The sequence below is a fragment of the Petromyzon marinus genome, chromosome 21 (genome assembly GCF_048934315.1).
Source record: "Petromyzon marinus isolate PM22_M1 ecotype Great Lakes invasive population chromosome 21, UKy_Petmar_22M1.pri1.0, whole genome shotgun sequence".
NCBI classification, from domain to species: domain Eukaryota; kingdom Metazoa; phylum Chordata; class Hyperoartia; order Petromyzontiformes; family Petromyzontidae; genus Petromyzon; species Petromyzon marinus.
The window spans coordinates 12,420,139-12,447,579 of NC_133687.1; the positions used below are offsets into that span (position 1 = coordinate 12,420,139).

The 27,441-nt window shown below is 44.1% G+C and overlaps 1 protein-coding gene across 3 annotated transcripts in view; it reads left to right on the top strand.

The window, feature by feature from the left end:
• The first annotated feature begins 2,601 nt into the window (after positions 1 to 2,601).
• The window catches only part of LOC116944391 (uncharacterized), a 35,141-nt gene continuing 10,301 nt past the window's right edge, over positions 2,602 to 27,441 (top strand). The window contains exons 1-7 of one of the 3 annotated variants that reach the window (XM_032957972.2): positions 2,602 to 3,064; positions 10,100 to 10,167; positions 11,932 to 12,050; positions 19,790 to 19,915; positions 20,341 to 20,420; positions 24,255 to 24,465; positions 24,970 to 25,109. In XM_032957972.2, the coding sequence (XP_032813863.2) occupies positions 10,109 to 10,167; positions 11,932 to 12,050; positions 19,790 to 19,915; positions 20,341 to 20,420; positions 24,255 to 24,465; positions 24,970 to 25,109 (735 nt within the window). In that variant the 5' untranslated portion in view covers positions 2,602 to 3,064; positions 10,100 to 10,108. Of the gene's footprint in view, positions 3,065 to 8,022; positions 8,131 to 10,099; positions 10,168 to 11,931; positions 12,051 to 19,789; positions 19,916 to 20,340; positions 20,421 to 23,258; positions 23,555 to 24,254; positions 24,466 to 24,969; positions 25,110 to 27,441 lie in introns of those variants that run through there. The other 2 variants (XM_032957973.2, XM_076068600.1) reach the window with 2 other exon arrangements.

The window sequence follows — 27,441 nt, forward strand, 5'->3', positions numbered from 1 at the left end:
TCGACCGCCCCGAGGGCTGGCTTGAGTCGAACACGAACTAACTATCCTCACCTTCTCTACCCTTTTTATTGTCCTCTACATCAAAAGATAACTCGGCGCTGATCCGCTGGCCTCCCGTCCAATCAGGTGGTTCAGATTTCCCGCCACTCTCTCCGGACCGGTGCTCTCTCAGACGTCCGCTTTTCACCCTCTAAACAAGCACATCTGTCCTACCAATCAGAGGACAGGCTCTGTTTTTCCCGCCGTTCGTGACTCCGTCCCCCCCCTACCTGCCTGCTGACCCGTGTGTGTTTTCTATCCGCGGTGGCTCAGCAGCCCCGTCGTGACCATGTAATTACAACCCAAGTCACGGCGCCGCAGTGCATGTTAGCCTCGGGGGAGGTCGCCCAATTCCCTGGTCGCAGGAAACCGTGAAGTTTGGTCCCATGAGAGGGATTCTGGGTGAAAACCTGTCGGCCAGTTGACCTGCCCTCGGGGCTCTATGTGGGGGTGTGTGTGTGTGTTCATGTGGGGGGTGGTGAGGGAAGAGCAGTGTCGGCCCCGTCGCTCGGAGGTGGCGGCGTCGCGGCCACGGAGTCGGCAGGACGACCTCGCTGCTGCGGCATCACATTTGCAGGCACGGCTCCGACGGAGTGGCTTCGCTGCTGTGACACCACACTGGTTCCGTTTTTGGCCGAAACCAGAAATTCAGTTTCCGACGGCCTCTGCAGTGATGTGGCAGGGGCTTGGGGAGGCCTTTCGCATTGGATTGATCATGGCTGATGATGATTCTGCGGTGTTGTGCAATAGTGTGAAAAAGAATGTGTGTGAATAGTTCCCAGGGTTGTCAGATGCCTTTAAGGACAGTACATTCTTCAATTTAACTAGTGTATCATTAAGATAAACTTTACTTTTAATAAGGACGCACAAATTTCCATATCAAATCAGGTGACATGTGCCAAACGGCATTGAGTAATATCGAGTGAGAAATTAAAGCCTGCCTACGGAGTAATTACTTTGCTTACTTTGCTTAACATTAATTTAACTGTTTCTGTGATTTCTGGTTCTATGGCGCTGACATTTGGACACTCCGGGGATCATTAGTATGTATGTTGAACTTCTTTCCGACCGTACGTGCTAATTTGGGGTAAAACTGATTCTTTGTCACCAGACCTTTTCGCAAAACGTTCGAGTATCAATGGGTGGCTTTGGGGTCTAACCATAGGAATCTGATGTGAGGCTTGCTCTACCTGCGTTACATGGGAGTGTATGGACTGGCACTTTTAGCTTGTGGCTTGCTTCCCCTGAGTTATTCTTGCCCACAAGGTTCTCTATGCGAGAGGACCTCATGGACGGAGGAAGCAGAGGGGTTGACCACAATCCTCTTCACCGCATTAGATTTACCATTCTGTTGAGATGGGGCATAGGGAGGTAGCTCGCTTGGGAGGTTTGCCAGAAAGGGGGACCCTTAGAGGTTGGGATGCACCGTCTCAGTGTATGCTTCCACACTTGATGCTTTTTTGTGTTCAGTTTTGTCCTTCCACCGCACCTCCGATTAACACGGTTGACTACGTACGGTGCGAAAGAAGTTCTGAAGTTCAAAATGCATTCTAAACATAGGGAAACAAACACTTGCAGTATACTGTACACATGCACACAATAAAAAGAAACACGCGCGCACATACACACTGGTAGACAGTTGGTGGGGGAGCATCATGGATGGGGCATTGCCTCAGTGCTGCTGTCAATCCCCTAGGGGGCCGTCCATAAATGACATCACGCACCTGGGGGGGGGGGGGGGGGTCAGACATTTGTGACGATGTGTAATGAGGGGGGGGTTTGAGAAATGTGACGTCACATCAAAATGCGCATCTTTAGATACATATAGACAACACGTTCTACTTAATTAAATAATTTAAAGCGATTTGAAGCATGTTTTATTTTTTTTGGGGGGGGGGGCAGAGCTTTGTGACGTCATATTTGAGGAGGGGTGTGACTTTTTGTAACGCCGTGTGACGATAGGGGGGGGTCAAAAATCGCGTGACGTCATTTATGGACGGCCCCTAGGAAACTTGCACTGAGCGTGACTTTCCCAGGGGATGAGAGTTGCGTTCCCCACGCTGGCTGCTAAAGAAGGCTGTGTTTTGTGGTTGCTTTCGTTAATATGGTAACGAAATGGGACTTTTTTGTCAGTATCAAAGTATGAAAAAATAATAACAGTTGTCATACTTTTGTAATGACTCCGACGACAAGAGAATCAGAATAGCCACTTTAATTTAGTTTACACCGTAAGGAACCCTACTACAGACTTCGCCAATGAGGGACCCGAGGCTTCTTGACCGTCTTCCAGCTCGAATCTTCCTCCGAACGTCCCCACTCCTCGTGCTCTCCCCTTATATACCCCTCAGCCCCCCTATCTGGAATGTTCCCCCCCCACCCCATTCCCCTCAGCCAATCCCCGTCCTTTCCCTCTAACGGATCCAAACCGTCGCCTCTGGGTTCCACCGCCGTTGTTTTTCCCGCCTTTTTCTCCCTCAAAACTTTCCCGCCAATCACCTCAAAAGCCCCGCCTCGCGGACCAATCACCGTGGAGAGGCCTCTTTACTTCAATCGTGAGGAGACCTCAGCTTTATTTTAGGATGTAATAATAGGTTTTTTTTACACTTCAGTTTTGTTACCAGAAAAGAGGGTAAATAAAGACCTATTATTATACTTTGCTACTGGCAAAGGAGGCCTCGTGATTTTATTTCAGAATAGCCGTGAGGCTGCACTTTGCCTTGGTGTCATTACACAAGTAAAATGCTACAGATGGGATCCGTCTTATTTAGATTACAGTGCATAACGATGCACAGCGCAGGGGCGGGCATTGCCACTCTTTGACGGGGGATTTCTGCGTGAAACGCGACTCGAGCTGCGTGGATGTCTGACGATGACCCCCACCTGGGGGCAGGCAGCCGGGGCGTGGCGGCAGTGCCCCAGGCAGCAGCTGCGCGCTTCCTTCACAAACCTCCTCAGAGTTCAGAGTGAGAGAGACGTGGGGGGAGCAGGCCAGGAGGAGACTCAACTCGCGTGCTCGTCCCAACAGGTGAGCGGCTGAGACCCCCTTCCTTCCTTCTTGGTGTGGATGTCTGGGGGACACAGGTGCTGCTGTCTGCTGTGTTGTAGTGATGTTGTACCCAGCCCTGTATCAGTCTTAACTGCTGGATTAGGGGCCACCTCACGTTTGCGTCGTTGTTGATGGGGGGCAGGGGGGTGTTGGAGATTGACCAGGGCTGTGGATGTTATGGTCGAGGTTGGGTTTGTGAAGGTGGTGAATGAGCGGCCGTAGGGGAGCTTGTGTTGTCTTGCGAGGGGGTAGTGATGCTTGTGAAGAGGACGTTCCGCGTTCAGGTGAAACCACAGCAGGGTCCAGAAAGTCCCCGACATCGCAATCCTTTCGAAAAGAGCACTACATTTTAAATGGGTGTTTTTATCAGGTAATGATTGTTTTAATCAATTAAAGGTTAGTATTTATAACAAAAAGATGTGTTGGTCGCCATACCAACCCCGAAACACTGTCAATATCGATGGAATACAAAAGTTTGGTGTCTCACGATGGATGTGGGGCAGAGGCGATTGCTAAATCGCCGCCGCCGCTGCTGGGTCAAAGTGAAGGGGATTTCCGAGAGCTGCAGGAGCAGCTCGTGACACCTGTAGTGGTGGTGGTGGTACAGCTGTAGTGGTGGTGGTACAGCTGTAGTGGTGGTGGTGGTACAGCTGTAGTGGTGGTACAGCTGTAGTGGTGGTGGTACAGCTGTAGTGATGGTGGTGGTACAGCTGTAATGGTGGTACAGCTGTAGTGGTGGTGGTACAGCTGTAGTAGTGGTGGTACAGCTGTAGTGGTGGTGGTGGTACAGCTGTAGTGGTGGTGGTGGTACAGCTGTAGTGGTGGTACATCTGTAGTGGTGGTGGTACAGCTGTAGTGGTGGTACAGCTGTAGTGGTGGTGGCACAGCTGTAGTGGTGGTGGTGGTGGTACAGCTGTAGTGGTGGTACAGCTGTAGTGGTGGTGGTGGTACAGCTGTAGTGGTGGTACAGCTGTAGTGGTGGTGGTACATCTGTAGTGGTGGTGGTACAGCTGTAGTGGTGGTGGTACAGCTGTAGTGGTGGTGGTGGTACAGCTGTAGTGGTGGTGGTACAGCTGTAGTGGTGGTGGTACAGCTGTAGTGGTGGTGGTGGTGGTACAGCTGTAGTGGTGGTACAGCTGTAGTGGTGGTGGTGGTACAGCTGTAGTAGTGGTGGTGGTGGTACAGCTGTAGTGGTGGTGGTGGTACAGCTGTAGTGATGGTGGTGGTACAGCTGTAGTGGTGGTGGTACATCTGTAGTGGTGGTGGTACAGCTGTAGTGGTGGTGGTACAGCTGTAGTGGTGGTGGCACAGCTGTAGTGGTGGTGGTACAGCTGTAGTGGTGGTGGTGGTACAGCTGTAGTGGTGGTGGTACAGCAGTAGTGGTGGTACAGCTGTAGTGGTGGTGATACATCTGTAGTGGTGGTGGTACAGCTGTAGTGGTGGTGGTACAGCTGTAGTGGTGGTGGCACAGCTGTAGTGGTGGTACAGCTGTAGAGGTTGTGGTACAGCTGTAGTGGTGGTGGTACAGCTGTGGTTGTGGTGGTACAGCTGTAGTGGTGGTGGTACAGCTGTAGTGGTGGTGGCACAGCTGTAGTGGTGGTGGTACAGCTGTAGTGGTGGTGGTACAGCTGTAGTGGTGGTGGCACAGCTGTAGTGGTGGTGGTACAGCTGTGGCGGTGGTGGTACAGCTGTAGTGGTGGTGGTACAGCTGTAGTGGTGGTACAGCTGTAGTTGTGGTGGTACAGCTGTAGTGGTGGTGGCACAGCTGTAGTGGTGGTGGTACAGCTGTAGTGGTGGTGGTACAGCTGTAGTGGTTGTGACACAGAGGGGTGTGAGGGCTGTGGTTTCTTTTACACGGAATAGATTTAATATACGATTATGTGCGTATCTGTTGGTCAGAGGATGTTGTATGCCTATTTTTATTGATTCTGTATTGTTGACAAAACATTAAAGTCAAATGATGCAGATGGGAGTGGGGCAGTCTTATTTAAATAACAGTGCCTAGTCATATACAGTATAGGGGCAGTATTGCCATTTTTGACACGAATCTTTGTGTGAAACACGACTCGTGTGCGTGGATGTTTGATGATGAACCCACTTTGGAGCAGGCATCAAGAGCCGGCACGTGACGACGGTGCCCAGGTAGCAACTGCGCACTTCCTTAATGCTCTTTCAGCAAGCCACCCAATTTATTGAGCACATCAAATGTGATTCATTCTGGGGTCAAAATATGTTTTTTTCTTTTTAGTGCAAATAAAAGTGTGTGCTTTGAAAAGCTAGTGTTTTTTCACAGTTTTTTTCCCGTGTAAAATCAACCACAGCCCTCCCCCCCTGTGCCACCATCACCGCGGGCGTCACGTGCTACTGTCACGTGCTGCTGCTACCTGCACGCTCTCGGACGCTCGGAAATCCCCTTCGCTGGGTCGGGGATTTTGTAATCCCCTCCCCCCCCGTGATACAACACACTTCATGTTCTATTGATTTTTGAGTGAAGTACAGTATTTGGGGTTGTTGCCATCGATATATATTTTGATACAAAAGATGATTTTCAACCGACAAAAGCACTTTATTACCAAAGATATTTTTATTTTTTATCTAGAGCAGGAGTCGGGCAACCAACATAACACGAGACATTTTTTTTCTAATTCGCTCAGAAACTCAAGATTTCAAGAGCCCCAATGCATGTGGTGAATACGAGACGGTGGTCCTTAGTAACGTCACGAAGCAGTCCTTAAGAGCCACAGGTTGTCGACCCCTGTTCATGAGAGACAGCTATTGATGTAGGATAGTCTTATTTTGTTTGTTACTTATAGTCTCCACAACGACGCTTATGCTTTAGTGTGGTGAAGTATGGCCATTCACAAGTGGATTGACAGCCAATATATACACACAAATGTACAAAAATAAAATAATGTATCGGCTTTAATATGATTCAAAAGCCCTTTAATGACAGAAACACGTTTCAATCAATACAAAGTTCTTCACGTCATGTAAAACAACTTGACAAGTTTTAACTCGATAACGTTTTAAATAGAAGTCCACCTCACGGAGGAAGTTAAATTTTCAGAAACGATTACAGGTAACGTTGTATCTTTTACTCCTCACTTTTATTGAACTTGCCGTGTTGTCTGTTTATATTCTTTGGAATCTTTGACGCTTAATATCTTCGGATCTATGAAGCCTAACGAGCTGAAAACTTCTACACAGACTCGCCTACTCGCGTGACAATTCAAGATTTCATTTAAAAAAAACGGTCCAGTTCCCACCCATCGTGGCCTTATTCGTGTTTTATAATTAAACTTTACCAATTAATAATCGTGCATTCCACCACCGTCCCACCCCCTTTTTGTTAAATCACGAATGGTCGCACCCACCCAACGACGGCAAACGTCTGGTCCAATCACAGCGGCTGTTGCTGGCCAGCTTATGACCAATGAACGGAGCGCTTATATCGCCGCTCGTTATGGCGCCGGTGCGGTCCTTGTGCTGCCCTCTTCTTCCTTAGCGCGAGAGCAACCAGTACACAAACACATTTATGTAAAAACAAGATTTTCAATGTGATGAGGCACTCGAGATGCGCCCGATCTCGTCACATCACATACGCTGAGTAGGCTTGAGCCTGGATAGTGCTTGGGGTGGGTGATCACCAGCAGGCATAACAGCAGGTGTAGTCGGCGTTGTGAGCAGCAGAGGGCAGTGCAAAGATCGAACAATCCATAACGCAGGTTGTTTTTTTGGGTTAGATCGCGTAAATATATAAATGTGTTGTTAAACTCGCCTCCACCCGACATAGCCAATTAGTAAAGTTTGTCAATATGTAAATGTTGTGGCTTAGCTCTCCAACACACTGGTGTGCTGTACTATTAACGAATTGGCATGTTCTGTTTACGCGACAAACCTTACTAGTTGGTTGTGTCAGGTTTAATGACACATTTACGCGATCTAACCCAAAAAAAAACCTGTATTGATATTGGTCACGAAAGCCTACGTGTTAAACAGATCCAACAACGTTCTGCACGTCCTCCATGGACCATCTAGCAGCACTGAGCATCGTGGTGAAGTATATCCAAACAACCCCGATGACAAACATGGCATGGGAGGGAGGTAGGCCTTCATCCAGCAGTGGATAGATGAAGGGCTGTAAATTATCAATATGTTGTAATGTTGGGTAAAATTAGGAAAATGTAGCTTCGGAGCAGAGCCATCAATAGGTTTTTAGAGGCCCGGGGTAAATGCCAGATGAGGCTCCCTCCACGCCCCTTGGCAGCCTCAGGTCCCCTCAGCCCTTTGTGAGGTCCCCTCTAATCTGAGAAACGGAACCTGCGTCCCCTCCTTCTGAGGGATGTCCGACACACAGACGCCAAGTTGTTTGGAACAAACCCTGAATAAGGAAATGTAATACAACTTGAAAAGTGCATTAAGACGCTTGGGGCAAGCACTGGCTTAGTTTTACATGGAAAGACACGAACATGGACAATGATGGCAAGTGAACCATTTCTGATTTTTTTCTGAACCAAAAGCTATGGATTAGATGCTATAAATATGCTATAAATATACAAATGGTGGGCCACTTTGTTGAGATCTTTAGTGGCCAGGTCGCTTCTAGAAAATAAGTTAATATTTCAGTGGGCTTTGCCTGGTCGGATGGGGATGGTTTAGTTTTATTTGTATGCGTTTGAGTGATTTGATTACCGTTCTTATACTTTGCACCACTATCATGTTTTTGTACTGTTTGTTGTAACGTTCTTAACCGCCCCTACTGGACATCTGTGAAAATCAGCTTTACAGTTCATCGGATTCCTCCAGTGCGGTATAAATAAATATTCAGATTCTAAATATTATGATACAAATCCGAGAGGTGGAGTGCTGTGGTGGCGAGTGCAGATAGCTAGTCTCGCCCAGCGGGTATTGCTGCTGTTGAAGACTGAGCTCAGGTGATTTCCGAACTCAGGCAGACCACAGAGAGACCTTGGGAGGAGACGGCGCAGTGTCGGCTCCGGCTGAGTTCGTGCGAGTCGTTGCGAACAAGCGAGCACAATAACGAGGCAAGGTTATATTCTATCACAATAGTAGTTAATGATGTTCTTTGTTGATACATTGCTGGATGAAGGCCTCCCCATGCAGTGGGTGGTTTGACCATACTTGACCACGCTGCTTCAATGGGAAGTGTATCGTGCAATAGACTGTGATGCCTCTCGATATACATGCCGGTGTCGCGGTGAAGACGACATGGTTCCGCCGTTTGGTCATTAACAATGTGCTGCACGTGATAATTACTCTTATTATGTTAGGAGGTAGGGTTCTCTGTAAACAAAAACATTGTGTGTAGGCGAGGGGGGCACCTGGCCCGTCTCAGGTATAAGGTCCACCTCCCGTATACACAGGGATTTTCCCCTTAAGAAATTGGATTTGAACAAAAAAAACACTTTTATGTCCGTGACTGGCAATGTTATTGAGGGATTTTAGTTCAACCTAGACATGTTTGTACATGTTACACGTGTTTAGGGTAGCGCTCTTCATTGCAAGGACCGCGGGCCACTTGCGGCCCCTGGTGGCCTTGATTGCGGCCCCTGACGTGCGGCCGTTGACAATACACGAATGTGAAAACACCCCCATCATGCTGTCAAACACCAAGTGGTTTCAAATGAGTGGTGGCCCTCTCACTGATGTCTTATCTAGGATACATTTCAAACAACACAAATATCACTCCGCTTTTGTGCATTCTGCAATAACCATCAGAATTTCCTGCAGAAGTGCATTGTGGTCCTCTTGTGTGAGGTCACCATCAGTTTCTGTTATGGGGGTTTCTCGTCATCGTTAACGAACAGTACCATAGCTAAATATATAAATGAGTGCTACCTGGTATGACGTGGATCTGAAGCATGGACATTCACGAAAAAAATATTTATAAGTGCGCAAAGATACATAGGGAGGTGCTTCCACAGAGATACAGCAAGAGGAATGCATGGATTTGGGAATGTAGGCTGCTTAGATACATTATTGATATAATTTACAGTCCTTTGTCAGTTCACAGCTGGATAAAGGGCTCCCCATGCTTTGTGGGTCATGGGGGTTATTTCTCCATTCTTCTCCATACTGGTCAGTGTGGGATGGTGAAGGCCTGGCCTTCCAACGAGCGACACTGAGCTTGGCTCCACGCCTTAGAGTGAAGGTCATTCGTCTCCGTGAAATATTGCGTGCTTTATAAATTGCATTATATGATTGGATGTGGGAGTATAGAAGTACAGGACAACAATCCATTTTTCTGTATTGCGGTGCCCACCACATTGCCGTGGCTCCTACAACACCTGTTATGCATGGTTTTTCACCTGTCCAAGCACATGCAGGAACAAAGCCTATAGGAACACTGACTTTGTCAGGAAATTATTTTTGACCAAGCTCAAAATAAACATCTCTTAGGATTCAAAGATCAGGGCTACCTATGAAGTTTGAAATGTTCACTTTTTGAAGTATCATTGGGGATTTCATGTAAATGCCAGGTCTACATTCAAGTTCATATACACCCTATTTCTTTTTTATACTGTATACAGTAATCTCAATAAGTATCAGACTCGCCAAGTTTTTAACCACACACCAGTGTGCCTCAACCTCTGATCCTCGCACACCCCAACAATATACGTTTATGTTTATACCAATCATCAGATGTGTGCTGTGTGCAACCACTGAATATACTTTTGAACACGATTATTGGTAAATATTGAGACAGCATTTACAGGACGGTATATTAGATGAAAAAATATGCTGGGTTTTAACTTTCAATGCAAATATATAAATTCTACTACTCACCTCCCGTTCTTTAAATAATGATAATCTTGCTGGATGCACTGTATTTGGTCATTCTACCATGGTGTGGCATGTTGGGATAACCAAGTCTAAAGCCACAGTTGGCTACGGGGTGGCCTCTTGAGTATAAATAAGCTGATTGAATGTCTCCAATGCTGACCCATGAAATGAATGCATGAAGTAATGGAATTATGTTTTTGCTCTTTTCAGATCTGAGCCATGGAGGGAAAGAAAGCTGTCGTCAGGGATTCACTGGCCAGACTGAAGAAGTTACCCAGGTGAGATATGGGCTCTGATGCTGTCATCTGTGTTTTGCCACACAAATAAACGTCTCATGAACTGTTAGAACAAGACCTTTGTGTACATTTGTTGTAGATTTCCCTGTGCTGTAAACACCATGTACGCATGGCACCATTGGGCAAACACCTCTCTTAATTTACGTCAGCTATGGTTAAGTTTTAGAGTAAGACATGAAAGAGTAGAGAAATCTGATCAAATGCAATCCCCTATGTGGTTTAATCGCTGTTAGCTGCATGCACAGGGCCAAGGTGTGCCCTCAGTGGGGCTGTGGGGAGAGCTGGATGGTAATTGCAGCTATCGTATCTGTTCCCACAATATCCGAATTGGCAACACCTGCGGATATCATGATTCTGTAAAATTAAACTCCTTATCCACAGTGATATCATGGGGAGGGCTACTGGCAAATCATCAATTAATTATCATTGATCCATCATCAATCTAGAATAAACTAAACAATCTAGATTGGTAGTCTCCTTCGACTACTTCTGCCTATGCTCTTTACTACTGATAAATAGAACAATGTGACGCTCAGCTGCTAACATCTGAAACCAGTACCGGCTAACTCCTCTTTAACGCAGATACACACTCATAATAGGAGGAAATTCTCTCACATAATAGGAATTGTCTCTGATCTGGGCTGCAGATATTAGGAGTGCACTAAGAGAAGTTCTCCAGGAACAATAAAATACTCGATTGTTACAGCCACAGCAGTGGATTCCCTTGCGTGGTGACCTTGGATTCATGACTCATTGCCATTGCTTGTTTTGCACGATATTGCTCAGTGCGCTGTGTCGCTTATGCACTGACGACCAGACAGCACTGTTCACTGTGATAGCTGCTCACAGATTTTCAGAAGAGGCATCCCTTGCTATAGGCAAGGCCTAGCTCTTGTGTATATCAGGCAGTACATTGCAAAGGGATGGAGAGGTGGAGCGGTGGTGCAGTGGTGAGCGCACTGCGCTATGAACCCTGCGACCCAGCAACGACTAACATCAGTGGCAGGTGATATCCAAACGGGTCGTGGGGCTTCCTCACACTACTGACCAGCATGGAGAAGTATGGTCAAAGGTCTGTACATTGCTCTGTATTCCAATGTGTACGTATTGCTATTCATTGCAATAGGCCATGCATGTGAAATAGAGTCCACACAAGGCAATCTTCGGGTAAGGGCTTTGTTGAAAATCCCTCACACTCAAAGGAAGCCGTCTCTTCGAGAGCTCCGAGCACACGTCACACCCCCTTTATATACCCTCTCCCCGATCTTTTTGGAAGTTTCCAGCAGGTTCCTCAAATCTTCTCCCTCCCTTCCACCAACCCTTTCCTTTCTCTTTCCTGCCAAATCTCTCTTTGACCCAGTCCTCAACCTATTCCCTGCTTTCTCCTGCCCAGCTGTATCCCAGGCACATTTAATTAATTATTAACGTTTGGTGTGCCTAGATGACCATTACACCATCCCAACATGTCCTTACATGATCCTTACACATGTTGTTAGGTTATTCCATAATTGTAGGTCATGCTTTTGAGGAATATGCACAGTATCACAATTTGCGCAATCACAAATGTGTACGAGCATCACCAATGTCTCTCGTGAACCGTGAATCACGATCGCAACAGGCACTGTTTGATCTTACGTGTAGGATTGTTTTTAAGTAATGCAACAAAATCAGTAGGTGTGTATGTGGAAATTGTCTTGTTTGTGGTATAAACATGTGTGCGCATATGTGTACATGTGTGTCCTGCAGATATGACAACACCGCGGTTCCCCTCCTGTCTCGTCTCATGGATCTCTCTGGAGATATGGATTTGACCGTTGAAGACTCCATTGTGCTTTATCAGGTTTTTTATGAGGAGGGCGGTGCAGGTGGGTGCCTGAGTGTGAGACAGCAACAGCAGTCATTCTGTCCCATTAGTTTTATAATACCAGTATTTCACTTAAAATGAGACTTCAATGGTGTTTAAAAAAATGTGGGCATGATACCGACCTCAAAAGTGATCTTTAGAAGAAGCTGCAATAAAAAAAGCCAAAATAATTGTGAAGAAAGCCTTTCTGGCTTTGTGGGATGTTCAGCATACTGAAAATAATAAAAGGATTTAATACACGTTGATAAACACTCATAGAAGGAATTTCACATTGAACTACATTCATACCGGCGGTGGTACAGTGGTTAGGGCGTTGCGCTATAATCCCAGCGACACGATTAACATCAGTGGTGAGTGATATCAGAACCGGTCCTCCTCTGCCTTCCTTCACCAACCTGCAGTGACCAGGGAATTTAAGTATGGACGAGAAAACATTGACTTACATGGTGTGAAGAGGCCTGAAACAATTGGTTAAGAGTTGGATATAATTGTCATTACCACTTAAAATATCTCATTTTACACTTATGAACAGTTTACGATCTCCATGAAACAGAGGTGGGAGGCTGTGCTTCCCTTGTGTTGAAAGGATGAAGAGTTATATTCTTAGTTTTTTCGGTAAAGTCACGTTGAAGAGAAACAGCAAAATAATAAAATATATATAAAACAATAAAAAATTCTCACGACGTTTCGACCATAACTCAAACGGTCATCTTCAGGTGTGTTGGTTTGCATAAATTGATTTTTAAACGGCGCATTTTTTTTTTTTTAAAAAACGTTAGCGCCACGCGCAGCGATTTGGCAGTTTACCCAGGACTAGTCCATCTATATTCTGAAAAGAGGAGGGGGGAGACGAATTTTTTTATAATGTATGCTGTCTGAAAGCCACTGTAAGCGTGAACAATCAATTAAGAACTGAAATGGTTTATCAAATCTTTCCAATGATTGCTAAGATAGAATCCATCTTCTCGGTTGAAATTGTCTCTGTGCTTGTATATGTGGATAGCCTCATGAACGAATCTCTCATGGAAGCCAGATGGCTTACAAAGAACCTCTGTCTTGGAAAAGTCAATGGCATGTGAGCCTACTGAATTAGAACAATGATCTGCTACGGCCGAGGTGTTGGTCCTACCGTGTTTAAGGTCTGCTTTGTGTTCACGAATGCGGTCCGAGACATGGCGTTTGGTTTCTCCAATGTAACTACTACCACAGAGGCAACTTAGTTTGTAGACACCAGGGTATTGTATGTCCGGAATCACATCTTTTACAGACGGAACCAGATCACGGATTTTATGTAATGTGTTGAAACGGACCTGGATCTTGTGTTTATTCAAGATTTTAGAGATCTTTTTTGTGATCCCAGCAATGTAGGGTAAAGTGATGGTTTTGAAAGGCTCCTCAAGAGGGTTCTTCTTCATGGTTTGAGTGATAGCTTTGCGGATTGTATAGTCGGAGTAACCATTAGCCCTAAGAGCTTGGTGTACGTGCTTGAGTTCACTGCTTATGTGTTCCTGGTCGGATATGCATTGGGCTCTATGATACAGAGTCTTGATGAGAGAATTCTTCTGTGATGGATGGTGGTGGGAATCCGGTTTCAGATAAGCATCCGTATGGATAGCTTTCCTGTAGACAGAGTGGCTCATTGAACCATCAGGTCTCTTTTTAATTAGGACATCCAAAAAAGGTATCTTGCCATCTATTTCGACTTCCATGGTAAATCTGATGGCTGGGTGTATGGAATTGATGTGGTCGAAGAATTGGTCTAGAGCAGGCCGGCCATGTGGCCAGATGACAAAAGTGTCATCCACGTACCTCTTCCATAAGGTTGGGCGCAGAGTGGCAGTCTGGATGGCGTCAGTCTCAAATTTCTCCATGAAAATGTTAGCTATAACTGGAGAAAGGGGGGAGCCCATTGGGGTGCCCTCAGTTTGTTTGTAGAAAGTTCCATTCCAAGTGAAGTATGTATTGGTTAAACAGTGTCTCACCAGGGGGGGTACCTCAGTGTTTAGTCCTTGATGAACCAAGTCTTCAATGATTGCAATGGTGTCAGGTACAGGAACCTTGGTGAATAAGGAAACTACATCAAAACTGACAAGCAGGTCGTCTGGGGACAGGGAAATACCCTTGATTGTCGATACCAGGTGAGTAGAATTTTGTACCGCAGAGGTGGTCTTTCCAGTGAGCAGGCCGGCCACATGGCCGGCCTGCTCTAGACCAATTCTTCGACCACATCAATTCCATACACCCAGCCATCAGATTTACCATGGAAGTCGAAATAGATGGCAAGATACCTTTTTTGGATGTCCTAATTAAAAAGAGACCTGATGGTTCAATGAGCCACTCTGTCTACAGGAAAGCTACCCATACGGATGCTTATCTGAAACCGGATTCCCACCACCATCCATCACAGAAGAATTCTCTCATCAAGACTCTGTATCATAGAGCCCAATGCATATCCGACCAGGAACACATAAGCAGTGAACTCAAGCACGTACACCAAGCTCTTAGGGCTAATGGTTACTCCGACTATACAATCCGCAAAGCTATCACTCAAACCATGAAGAAGAACCCTCTTGAGGAGCCTTTCAAAACCATCACTTTACCCTACATTGCTGGGATCACAAAAAAAGATCTCTAAAATCTTGAATAAACACAAGATCCAGGTCCGTTTCAACACATTACATAAAATCCGTGATCTGGTTCCGTCTGTAAAAGATGTGATTCCGGACATACAATACCCTGGTGTCTACAAACTAAGTTGCCTCTGTGGTAGTAGTTACATTGGAGAAACCAAACGCCATGTCTCGGACCGCATTCGTGAACACAAAGCAGACCTTAAACACGGTAGGACCAACACCTCGGCCGTAGCAGATCATTGTTCTAATTCAGTAGGCTCACATGCCATTGACTTTTCCAAGACAGAGGTTCTTTGTAAGCCATCTGGCTTCCATGAGAGATTCGTTCATGAGGCTATCCACATATACAAGCACAGAGACAATTTCAACCGAGAAGATGGATTCTATCTTAGCAATCATTGGAAAGATTTGATAAACCATTTCAGTTCTTAATTGATTGTTCATGCTTACAGTGGCTTTCAGACAGCATACATTATAAAAAATTTCGTCTCCCCCCTCCTCTTTTCAGAATATAGATGGACTAGTCCTGGGTAAACTGCCAAATCGCTGTGCGTGGCGCTAACGTTTTTTTATAAATAAATAAAGGCGCCGTTTAAAAATAAATGTATGCAAACCAACACACCTGAAGATGACCGTTTGAGTTATGGTCGAAACGTCGTGAGAATTTTTTTATTGTTTTATATATTTTTTATTATTTTGTTGTTTCTCTTCAACGTGACTTTACCGAAAAAACTAAGAATATGAATTACTGCAGTCACGAAAGCTTTAAATCAAAAGGATGAAGAGTTGTCTGATGGGCTGGAAGCATGAATTCTGTGTATTTATTAAATAAATGAAAAATCAAGGAGGAACAAATGAGGGAGAGTCAGATCACTAAAAGAGCGTGTCATTCAAGCTAAAGCATTTTCTGATTCCATACAACAGATAAGTACCGTTCAATACATTCTGAATTGCTAGTGCACAAAAGCATCCCGTCTCCTTCCACACGCAGTTTAATTAACGTGGGAACAGAGTTCTGGTGTGAGTACAGTACAGTATTCACATTTACTTATTTATTTTCCAATAGCCTTCCCGCTGTGCTTGGAAAGGTTTTACCTTCAGGCAATCAATACAATTCAGCACAACATTCATGCATGATTATATATTGCAGAAATTAATAGGGTTGTACCATCAGCTTGGAATTTACCTTATTTTCACCCAAAAAAATAATATGGGCTTGAATCATCCAATGAGTGTTAATATAGTATGTAATAAAAATAAAAATCATATTACGCGACAACTATATTCACTAATGTTTAAATAAAAACCTAGAATTACAATTTGTAACACAGTACTTGCTCTTATCGAGAGATAACGTATGATACATGCCTGATATTTAAGTACAGTGTATGTAAACTTATAGTGAAATGAACATTCATAATCTAACCATGGTCAATTCACTGCTGGATGAAGGCCTTGCCAAGTCGTCACCCTCAAGTGCCTATGATGTAACAATCTACCGGGCCCTACACACGAGATTATTCTATTCGGTGGAAATTTATGCATTATCCAAGCGCTCGCAGACCAGAACCTAATATATATAGAAATACAGTCATAAAAACTATTTACAAGAATGGGACGGCAACCCTGAGATGACAGTATCAAAATACTGTTCATGCAAGACAACTCCAATAAGCATCGCTTATCTGTGGCAGCTACAGGATCCATGAAAACGCCTATCTGCGATCCAATCCTTCCTATTAACAGCAAACTTTCCCTTCAATCTTTGTGAAGCAGCATTCTAGTCGCGATATTTTCACGGATTATAGTTGCGTTACAAATATACTCTAATATCCGTGGGTCATCCACATTTGTACACAAAGACAGAAAAAGAGACAAACAGATCATGGTTATCGCACTGCACTACAAACCTGGTCACCCGAGTTTATTTCTCGCTCACAGCCAAAATTGATGACGAATATCTTAACGGGTTCAGGACCTCCCCTGGGTCTACTCGGCCTCAAATGAGTACCTGTTAACATCAGCACTGGGGAGAGGAAGCCGGTCGGACGTAGTACTGGCCACCCACCCCCTCGTGGGCCGTGCCAACCTTAATAGTTGCTCGTTAACAGCACTTATTTAAACAGTACATTAAAGCCAATACGAGGGATCTATGTATCTGTGCGTTCTCGATGCTTATCTTTGCGTGTTAATCTCGCAGCTCGGCTGCTGCAGATGTAACCATCGCCACAGGGGGCGCCAGGGTGCACAGGAACCCAGCTTAACACGTGGTAGGCTTTCGCGACCAATATCCATAATAGAGGTTTTTGATTTAGATCGCGTAAATATATGTTCCTAATAAAGGTTTGTGGGTTAGATCGCGTTATTTATAAATGTGTCGTAACCCTCCACCACCCGACACGGCCAATCAGCAAAAAAAAGTGTCACGTTGACAAAAGACAATTAGTTCACTACTTTAGCCCACCGGTGTGTTGAAGAGTGAATCCACAACATTAACAGTTTGAATACGACGTTTCGCTGGTAATTACATCCAGCATCATCGGGCAATTCGCCAGAATGGTAAAGCCCTCACTTGCTCCCGGTCTTAAATAGAGCAGCAGGGTGACGTCATCATTTAACTCATTTCAGGTGCAGTAATTATATAATCGATTGGTAATCAGTCAATGGTTATGATTAGTAATGAGTTGTAGATTAGTAATTAGTTGTAATGTGTGTTATTGTGATTATATGCTACATTAGTAATCCGTTAATTAGTATGTGTTTCCCCTATAAAGAATTGTAATATCTATTATTTAATAATACGCTTCCAAGCCGCACTAAGCCTATAGCTATCAGAACGATTAAAGTTATTTCTGTTTCAACGTTATCAAAATCAATTGAGTGTCCTTGTTGACAAGCATGTTCTGCCACTGCCGACAGTTGTGTTTGAGATAATTTAATATTTCTTTGGTGTTCTTTTAGTCTTATGCTGATGTTACGTCCCGTCTGTCCAATATAAATATGAGTCGTCAAAACCTGCCACCACCCGACACAGCCAACTAGTAAGGGTTGTCACGTAAACAGAACATGCCAATTCGTCACTAGTACAGCACACCGGTGTGTTGGAGAGCCAAGCCACAACATTTACAAACTGAGTACGACGTTTCGCCAGTAATTACAACGAGCTTCATCAGGCGACAGCCAGATTTGTGGAGAAGTTTGTTTCGTTCATTATATAGAGGTGCAGATGTGTTGACAACCCTTCTGTGTTCTTGCACAATGTTGGGGGCAGAGTGGGATTACTGAGGCAACGTACATTATGCATGTGCATTATGCGTGTGCATTATGTGAGCCCTTTGAACTTGTTCCTCCTGTCTATTGTGTGTATTAAAATAGCCGTACCAACGGTAATCCCTATTGAAGTACGCTGCCCTTTGTAGGCATGCATTTAAAGAATGTATTATTTGATTATTCGCTTCCACACAGCACTAAGACGGTACCTATCCGAACGGTTATTTTGATTTCTTTCAATTTCGATAGATTGTCTAATTAGTTTTGGCCAGTAGTAGCTAGTTTTGCACAAAACTTCAACATTATAAAAATCTATTGAGTTTCCTTGTTGGCACGCGTGTTCTGCTACTGCTGACAGTTGCATTTGGGGTAATTTAATATTTCTCTGATGTTCTTTTAGTCTCATGCTGATCATTCGTCCTGTTTTTCCAACGTAACATTTACCCAGCTGCTCTCTTAGCATGCTGTAGCAAGTTATCGAGACGTGCACACAGATACAAAGGCAACGATCCCCCAGATAGCCTTTCACAGACTGAAGTGGCAAGTGCTGTGAGTGAACACCTACGAAGGTCGGCACGGCAAACGACGGGGTGTTTAGACAGCACCACGCCCAGCCGCCTTTGTCTCCCCGATGTGTACACACCACACCAGATACTCATTTAATGCAGAATTGACATGAGGGAAGCCGAGGGCTGGTTTCAGATATTCGTCACTGATGTTTGCTGTAAACAAAAATCGAATTAACGTTTCCCGGATAATCGTAGCATAGTGATCTAACTACTGCGCCACCGCTCCCCACAAGTCACGTGTTTGAAGCGCAACTGGTTTCGCCAATACCCACTGCACTTCAAAGACTACCCCTGCCCCAGTTATCCACAAATTATTGTGAATAAGCGGGGAGGGGGTAGTATGCGTAGAAAAGCGGAGTCACAAGCTAAATGAGTAATATCCGTGAATATTGGCTGACCCCTTTCCCGTCATGCACTGCGCATTGTTACTCCTATTATTCGTGACTTTGCGGATACGAGGAGTCGTCTGGCAAACATATCCTCTTTTAACTGTGGATAATAAGAGTACAATCACAGATAACCCTGCGGATAAGAGGATCTGCGATATTGGTCCCCCACATTACCGCTCATGAGAGGCAAGAGGACACGCTTAACCAAACATTATTTACTGCGACATTGGGTGATGTATTCTAGAAATTGTATTTGAGCAACAAAGGCGTAAATATAAATGGAAACAACAATAATATCAGATTTTCTGTTGACATGTATTGTATCATCCAACCGGAATGACCTACAGGACGTGTTAGAAGGAACTAATAAAGAAGGCTGCAGCGTTGGGCTCAAGATACGAGCCAAACTAGAGTCACGTACAATAAGTTTGCTAGACAACTGAAGATAGCTGTTGGAGGGACACAGCTGTGGGTTAGATTGATTTTGGAAAGCTGCACTTCATAATGAAAAGCAACGTAGTAGTGTATTTAAATAAAGTTTTTAGTCAATTCATATTACATGCTATGACATGGATTATGAGTATAACATTGAACAATAAAATGTAATAATAAATAGAATCGAAATAAAGCTGACAAGTGCACAAAGAAACACAAATCATGGAGGGATTGCGTGATGAGTTGTATGTTCAAAACAATGAGAGCTGCCACTTTTTAAACAAATGCTGCTGTAAAACATTGGTGCAGAAGGCCGCATTGTGGAGTTCAGTAAGGCTAACAGACTGTTTTTCGAATTTTATATTGTCTGTACATCTGACATTTGATTTATGTGTAAGGTATTTAGTCTGAGACAAGGAGGCACCGCTGTGTCGTTTTCCCCAGAGCTGCTCATGAAGATCTTGGAGTCTGTGTGCCCGGGCGGATCTGATATCCGAGACGACAACGTCCGCGTGGTGGAGTTCAGCGTGAAAGTTCTGCAAAATTACACAGGATGGTATCATGATCTAGGTAAGCCACTCACATTAGGCCTATCAAGAGAAAAACTTGTTGATCGTCGAACAATTATGAGATGTATTTTTCAACTGCATTTTAATAATCTAGGTGCTGAGCTAACACAGATTTAGAAAACTTGGTGAAATTGCCAAGACAGACGGAATTGTATCACAATATAATGTTCTCTGTGAACATTATAATTGCATGAGCTCTGAACTGTTGTAACTAAGATGCACTTTGCTCATTCATTTCATGCATAACTCTGCAATCTAAAATAGCGATGTATAAGCCACAAATGCAACCAATTGAAATAACTTTTAACCAAAAATTTTGGTAGTAATTCCGACTGGTTTGGGTTATAAATCACATTCGTTTGTCTGTCAGTTACTAAATGCTGAGTTGGATGGAGTAGAGATTCTCTAACTCATACTCCCTCTCAGATCACAAGCTGTCGGAACTCGGAGCCATTAAGTTAATGGTGAATCTGCTGAGATCCCTTGTGGAGAAGAATCAGCTGACGGTGAGACGGACGCTTCCTGCATGAGGAGGGGTCACACCACACGGCCACAGAGAAGCTGGCTTAACCACATCACCAGATCAACTTGTTAGTAATGCTGAGAGAACTTTGAACATTTGAATTCAAATACTGAATGCAGGAATGCGTCGAGTTAACATTAATGTGAAGCCCAATTGTGGCCAGCAGACCTCGACATTGGTATTTAGCTCCTGAACTTTCTTCCATAGAATGGTAATGTTACTTTTCACATATAGCTGTTACTATAGCTAATGTTATATTATTGGCCGTTACTTGATAATATACTTGCTTTAAATTATGTCATTTTAAATTTGTTAGTTTTTAAGGTTTAAGCCATGGGTGGAGAACTTTTCCTTCCTTGGAGGAATATAACTGTAAATACCTTTTACACACCACACATTAACACTTCTGTTATTGCAAGGGGCCCTGGCAATGACAGGAGTGACTGAGCACACTAAAATTATAAACACAGTTTCCAGGATGGAAATATTCCTCTCTGGCACCCAATAAGATGCTTTCAGTGATGGAAAAATATTATTTCCAGGCCATTTCAAGTGACTGGCCTTAATATGGCCGTGGGCACTATGATATAAAGTCAGTGACCGTTTCCGACCTATGGACTGTCGGTTCCCTTATCACTGATCTAAGGCACTCTATGCCTTTCCAGTGAATTCGGTAGGTGCAATTCTATCACGGGCAATTGATTGCATTACTATGCCATCGATCATGCTGTGGTTTCACGCATTACCTGGGCTCTTAAGTTTTCCATTTGGAATGATTGCAATCCAAGGGTCATTCAATGATTGAGTGAGTTAGTGACTACAAACTTCGATTTAAAGCTTTCGTGACTGCAAGGATTCATCTTCTTTGGTTCTTTCGGTAAAGTCATGTAGAATGAGAATAAAATAATAAAGTAAAACAATAAAATTCTCACGACGTTTCGGCCACAACACAAGTGGCCTTCAGGTGAAAGGAACAACCTGTCGGGACGACAGAGCTACAATGAACGCTGCTAAGGTTCGCAGCGTCTTTTAAGCTGGTTGAGAGAAGTGAGGCACCTTGACAAAGGGGTTTACATATCAAACAGGAGAATTTAGCATTGAAACAGTTGAGGGATTAGCTTGTGATTGGTCAAAGCCTACAGATCCACAGAGGCACCTAGTGCATGGACGCCAAAGGGGCTGCAACAACTCAACTATCATACAGTAAACCAATGTGAAACAACCCAAGTCTAAATTACATCAATATAATAAATGTACTCAATATATTCTTCTAAAATATAAACTACCTCAATGTTATCAATAAACTCTATATATTCTCCAATCAGCTGAGCTACCAACAATAAGTCGTTATATATCACGATGCTATATGGCAAAAAAATGGATGGATTCTTACCCTCCACATCAGCACCACGGACCGCTACGAGCCCCGTTCAGACGGACCATGATGAACCGCATGTTGCTGCACCCCCGGCTTATATTCGCTCCCTGGCGACCAAGCCCCACCTCTGGTCACGCCCCTCCTGGAACCTTCGGGAACGTTCCGGAGGCTTCCCTGGTGGATCCACCCCATCACCTTTACCCCATATATAATGCCTACTATAGATAAACCGTAACTGTATAAACAATGTACGCCCCGCAATAATACAGGAGATGGCGCTCTTATTACACATGTGTAACAGAGTACGTGTGTCAATGCATGTGCATGTTGTATTTTGTTACCCGGTCGATGTTTGTATAGATGTGTTTGTGTTTCAGAGTAACACACAGTGGCGTAGTGGTAAGCGCACTGGACAGTGAGCATGGCCACAGCTAACATCAGTGGCAAGTTAAATCTGAACTAGTCTTGGGGCTCCCCTAGCTTGACTCAGATTTAAATGAGTACCTGGTGCAAGGTGTAGGTATCAGCATTAGGGAAACAAAGGTTGCCATCCTTGTTACAGGCCAACCCATCCTCATGTATGTGTGTATGTATGTTGTTGAACTTTTTTTGCACCATACGTAGCCAACCATGCTAATCATGTGCTGTGCTGGCCTTCATAGGTGCCTGCTAACAGCACTTTCCAACCACAGTTCGGCAGAGGCTATATGGGGGATCTTTGTGTGCACACATTTGCATCTATGTGTATATGCATCTCGTTTTCCCAACCTGCAGCCCCATTGTACTCAATTGCATTCCACTGTCGCTGAGTGTTTCAGTTATTTGCTCCGACACAATCTGAAATAGAAGATTAGTGTTGGATACATCCACATTTGCAAATATGATTTCTAAATGTAATCCTTAGCAATGTATTGTATTGAGAGTTCACTTTTAATGTACAATTTTTATTAAGTGACTGTGTGTTGTCTTGTGGTCTGGGACTGTATTTGCTATGGTTTTACTGCCTTTCCAGAGCTGTGGAATTGATGCAGTTTGAACTTTTATATACTTTATTTGTTTAAGGGGTACCACAGTGGTGAGATGTTAACTACCTCGCCTGGTATGCAGGCGGTCGGTATTTAGATCCTGACCCTGACGCCTGCTGTATATTTGGAGTTTGCATGTTCTCCCCATGGTCGCATGGATTTTTTTTCTCTGGGTACTCCGGTTTCCCCTTCATATTTAGAAACGTGCGTTTAGACTTTAGATGATTTTGCTGCTATGAATGTACAAATGATAAGCCATTGTTGAGCTATCATTTGTGGCCAGGTCGCTTTTGAAAAATAAGTTAATACCTCTGGGATTTACCTACTAGGCTGGGGATGGTTTGTTGTATTTGTTTGGGTGATTTGTTTACCTCGCTTGTACTTTTCACTCCTATCGTGTTTTTGTACTGTTTGTTGTAACGTTCTTACCCGCCTTGACTGGTCATCTATCAAAAGCGCTTTATAGCTCATCGGATTCCTCCAGTATAAATATCGTGATTCTAAAACGCCCGTTGGATGAGGCCTCCAGCACGACCTGTACCATACACACACACAGCTTGTAGCAGACGCACACCGCCTGCCCCACACGCACACCGCCTGCGCCGTACTGCTCATACTGCAGTGCACCGCACACTAAAGTTATACAAGTCACAGTACACCACACGCTACAGTACACCACACGCTACAGTACACCACGCTACCGAACACTATACAGTAAGCCACACCAGGCTCTACCGCACACTACTGTTCACATAACAATACATTAAAACATAACAATACACAACAACAACCGCCATTCGCCACTAAGTAGCAGTAAAGTCACGCTGACGCTTGTGCCAGGCCTCATACACACGCACACACAGACACAATCCACAGAAACGAACAGACGCACGTGTTGGCTCACACGCAAAAACAAAACTCGCGCCAAAAAATTTTAATTGAACAATCACATGCTCACACTCGTGTAATACACACATGTGAGCCCCTTTGCCCATGTAACATGTGTAGACAACTTACATTTGTTGTCATGTTAAAAGCGGCGGAGCCGTTTTCTTCCCGCCGTTGTTGGACAGTGAGGCGGAGTGAGCCGTGCTTTGTAGCTGTTCGCTTTTAAAAAAATACTATTAAAGAGCTTTATTGTTAAAATAACATCCTGAGTACGATCATCTTTGACTACACAAGTTAGCCAGGTGCAGAATTAGGAAATAGACTACACACGCGTTCCACTTCCAGATGAAGTGACTTATTGATCCAGCAACACTCCTCGTTTCCTCTATGAAGTGGGGGGACCCCCATCACAGACAAGCAAACGTTCTCTTAGCCAGGCTATAAAATATCTACATGTAAATATTTACTGCTGTAGACACTTGTTTGAAGCTATACAAAATAATAATTTTGCATGTAATTGTTTTAGGAAAGACGGAGCATTGTCCCATGGGCAGTCTGTGTTCTGGGCAACGTAAGTGGCTATCCAGACCTCAAGTCGTGCTTCAGACAGGAGCAGGCCACGGCGATGCTGGTGTCTGTGGCTAAAGCCCCCATCAAGACAAGCAGAATCTCCTGTATCGAGACGCTCGCTCGCATCGTCAGCGAGGAGGACACGGACCTGCTGAACAGCAACGCAGGTACCCATGTGGATGAGGAGGCACGCTTTGTCTCCGCTGGCTCTTCAGTGGCACTGCTCTGCAGGCCAAGAGGATTCCTCAACAGGGGAAGCTAAACTGAGATGTTTGCTGTAAGTGGAGGTGGATGTGTTTACCTCACAGTTCACTTTCAAATTAAAACAATCTTGTTGAACTTTGTTGATGCCTCTAGTGTTTTTTTTCAGTCACAAACTTTAAAATATTTCTTTCCATATATCAATAAATGAAAATAAAGTTAGTGCATTTCTAATATAATAAAATATGACACTATCATGTGTATTTCTTCCTTTTCCTGAGTGTTTTACTCTAGTATCTAATATCTTATTGTGTTAATATCTTAGAAAGTTTTTACGGTTACATGAGCTGCTGAGTGATTTTACAGTTCACTACTTTTGAACTAAATGCACTCGCACGATTATATAAGCAATACAGATAATGTAAACATGTGTGCATGTATAGTGTAATATTACACGTGTACCATCACAGATGCAGTGAGTGGGTTGATCGACGCAGTGAATAAACCCACGTACAAGATGTGGACTCCAATAGAGGATGCCATCTACGTAACAAGTGTCCTCTACCAAACCCTGGCCGTCCTGAGCACCATCCCTGGCATCCGCTTGAAGGCAAGTGAACGATCAGCATCCGTTTACACTGCTTTCTGCAAGCAAGAGTCAATCACGTCGGTATGAGAAATCTTACCGTGAAATAGTCATACCTCAGTTAACAAAATCCTCTGGAAACAAAGTTGGCCATGGAGGGCCCCTTCGCCCCCCTGTTTCTGCAACAACAAAAATGCAAAATATATTCGGGAATGATGCAAATCGATTAAAAAGAGAAGCTTTAAACGCTGCACAGGTCCTGTAAACACAACCGAATGGGGTTTGTTTACTATACATTATCGGTAGCCAATCAGCGAAGAGCTTCACGGGTCTCCCTTTTCCCGCCTGCCATTGCCCGAGTTCCTCGTGTTTGAAAAATGTTATCGTGTTTTTTGCAGTGATAAAGTGATTTTACTACCCCCGTTATGTCAGCCAACCGATCATCCAGTGCTGCTGGCCTTACTGGCCAAGAAGTGCAGAGTAAATCCGTCTCTTTGGAAACGAAAATGCAGATTATGGGGCCAGAGGCGGAAAAGATGAAGAGTGAAGTGGTGCGTCCGTTAGGGTTAGCGCAGTCCACCTTAAAGACCACTTTAAACCAAGCAGACAAAGTGAAGGCTGCTGTGCAGCAGTGTTTTCCTATTGTACCCCCTTCTCTGAAGTCATGGAGCCCATCGCTGTGCCTCCCATGTTGTGTTTACCTCCGGTAACGAAGGCTTCTAATAAAGAAATTACAGCATGAAACTCATCTACTTCGTTACCCAAGGTATAACTGCAGAATGTGCATTATCATCAACTAGCCTTTGAATGTGCCACACATTTACAACCCTCATGTGGTATTATAACTGTTTAATTGCTTACTGTGTAGAAGTTGTTCAATGTTTAATTAAAAGCCTTGACTGAACATCGCTCATTCACACGTAGAACAGTGTTTGCGGTTCAAACAAATTTCGCTGGAACAAAAATTGGTTCAGCATGTCAATAGACAACCTAAATGTTTTAAATGATTATTTTGGTAGTCAAACAGATCCTTGCAATATTATTGCCCACAATCCAAGGCAGCTCATATTTTATTAATTGGAGAAAGGCCAAAATACACAACCTCCACTTTAACAAAGTGAGTTTATTTAAATGGACAAATGACATTGGATATCTGTCGTTACAAAGTTTCCCCTAGAAATAACGTGAGTTGATATACCACGTCCCGCATTAACTTTAACCGGCTTTTTTTTGGGGGGGGGCCCTAAAATTTTGAAATAATTCATTTGAAAACACGTGGAAATTGCGCTGCCAAAGCTTCAACATGAACAGCGCGCAAAGGTGCTCACTTGCCACTCGCAACATCTCCACTCGCTGCAGAAACATCACACGGCATGCAGCTCCAGTTGGTGACTGTACAGACACGTTAGTTACACGAGCTCGGGGTGAGTTGGTGAGGAGAGAGGGTGACGAGACGAGACACGGGGGTGGTGAGAGTGGTTGATGGCGTCACGCGACACGGGTGAGGTGGAGCAGAGGGAGTGATGAGCACAAGGGGTTGATGACGTCATGCAGAATTTGGGTGAGGTGGGGCGAGGGGGTGAATAATTGTAATTTATCTTCTTTGGTTCTTTCGGTAAAGTCACGTAGAATGAGAATAAAATAATAAATTGATAAAATAAAATAACACAATAATGTTCTCACGATGTTTCGGCCACAACACAAGCGGCCTTCATCAGGTGAAGGGACGAGATTGTCTGGTAGGACAGCGCTGGAGTGAAAGAGCCATGTTCAGATCATGGCCTTTAAGCTGTGTGAGAGGAACAAAGCGCCTTGACAAAGGAATTAGCATATAATTTAGCATTGAAATGGCTGAATGATTAGCTTGTGACTGGTCACAGAAATAGCTATGTTAAAAGTTAAAGCATACACATCCGCAGAGGCACCCCTTGATAAAGGAATTAGCATAGAATTTAGCATTGAAATAGCTAAGTTAAAGCATACACGTCCGCAGAGGCACCCCTTGACAATGGAATTAGCATAGAATTTAGCATTGAAATAGCTGAGTGATTAGCTTGTAACTGCTCACAGAAATAGCTACGTTAAAGTCAGAGCATACACATTCACCGAGGCACTTAGTACAAATCAAACAGGAGAATTTAGCATTGAAATAACTAGGCGAATTTAGCATTGAAATAACTGAGTGATTAGCTAGTGACTGGTCACAGAAATGACTATGTTGAAGTCAAGGCCTACACATCTGAGCTATTCACAGTACTATATAGTGAACCAATAAAAAACTAAAATATAAATTACCTTAATGTTATCAATAAACTCTATATTCTCCAATCAGCTAAGCTACCAACAATAAGTCGTT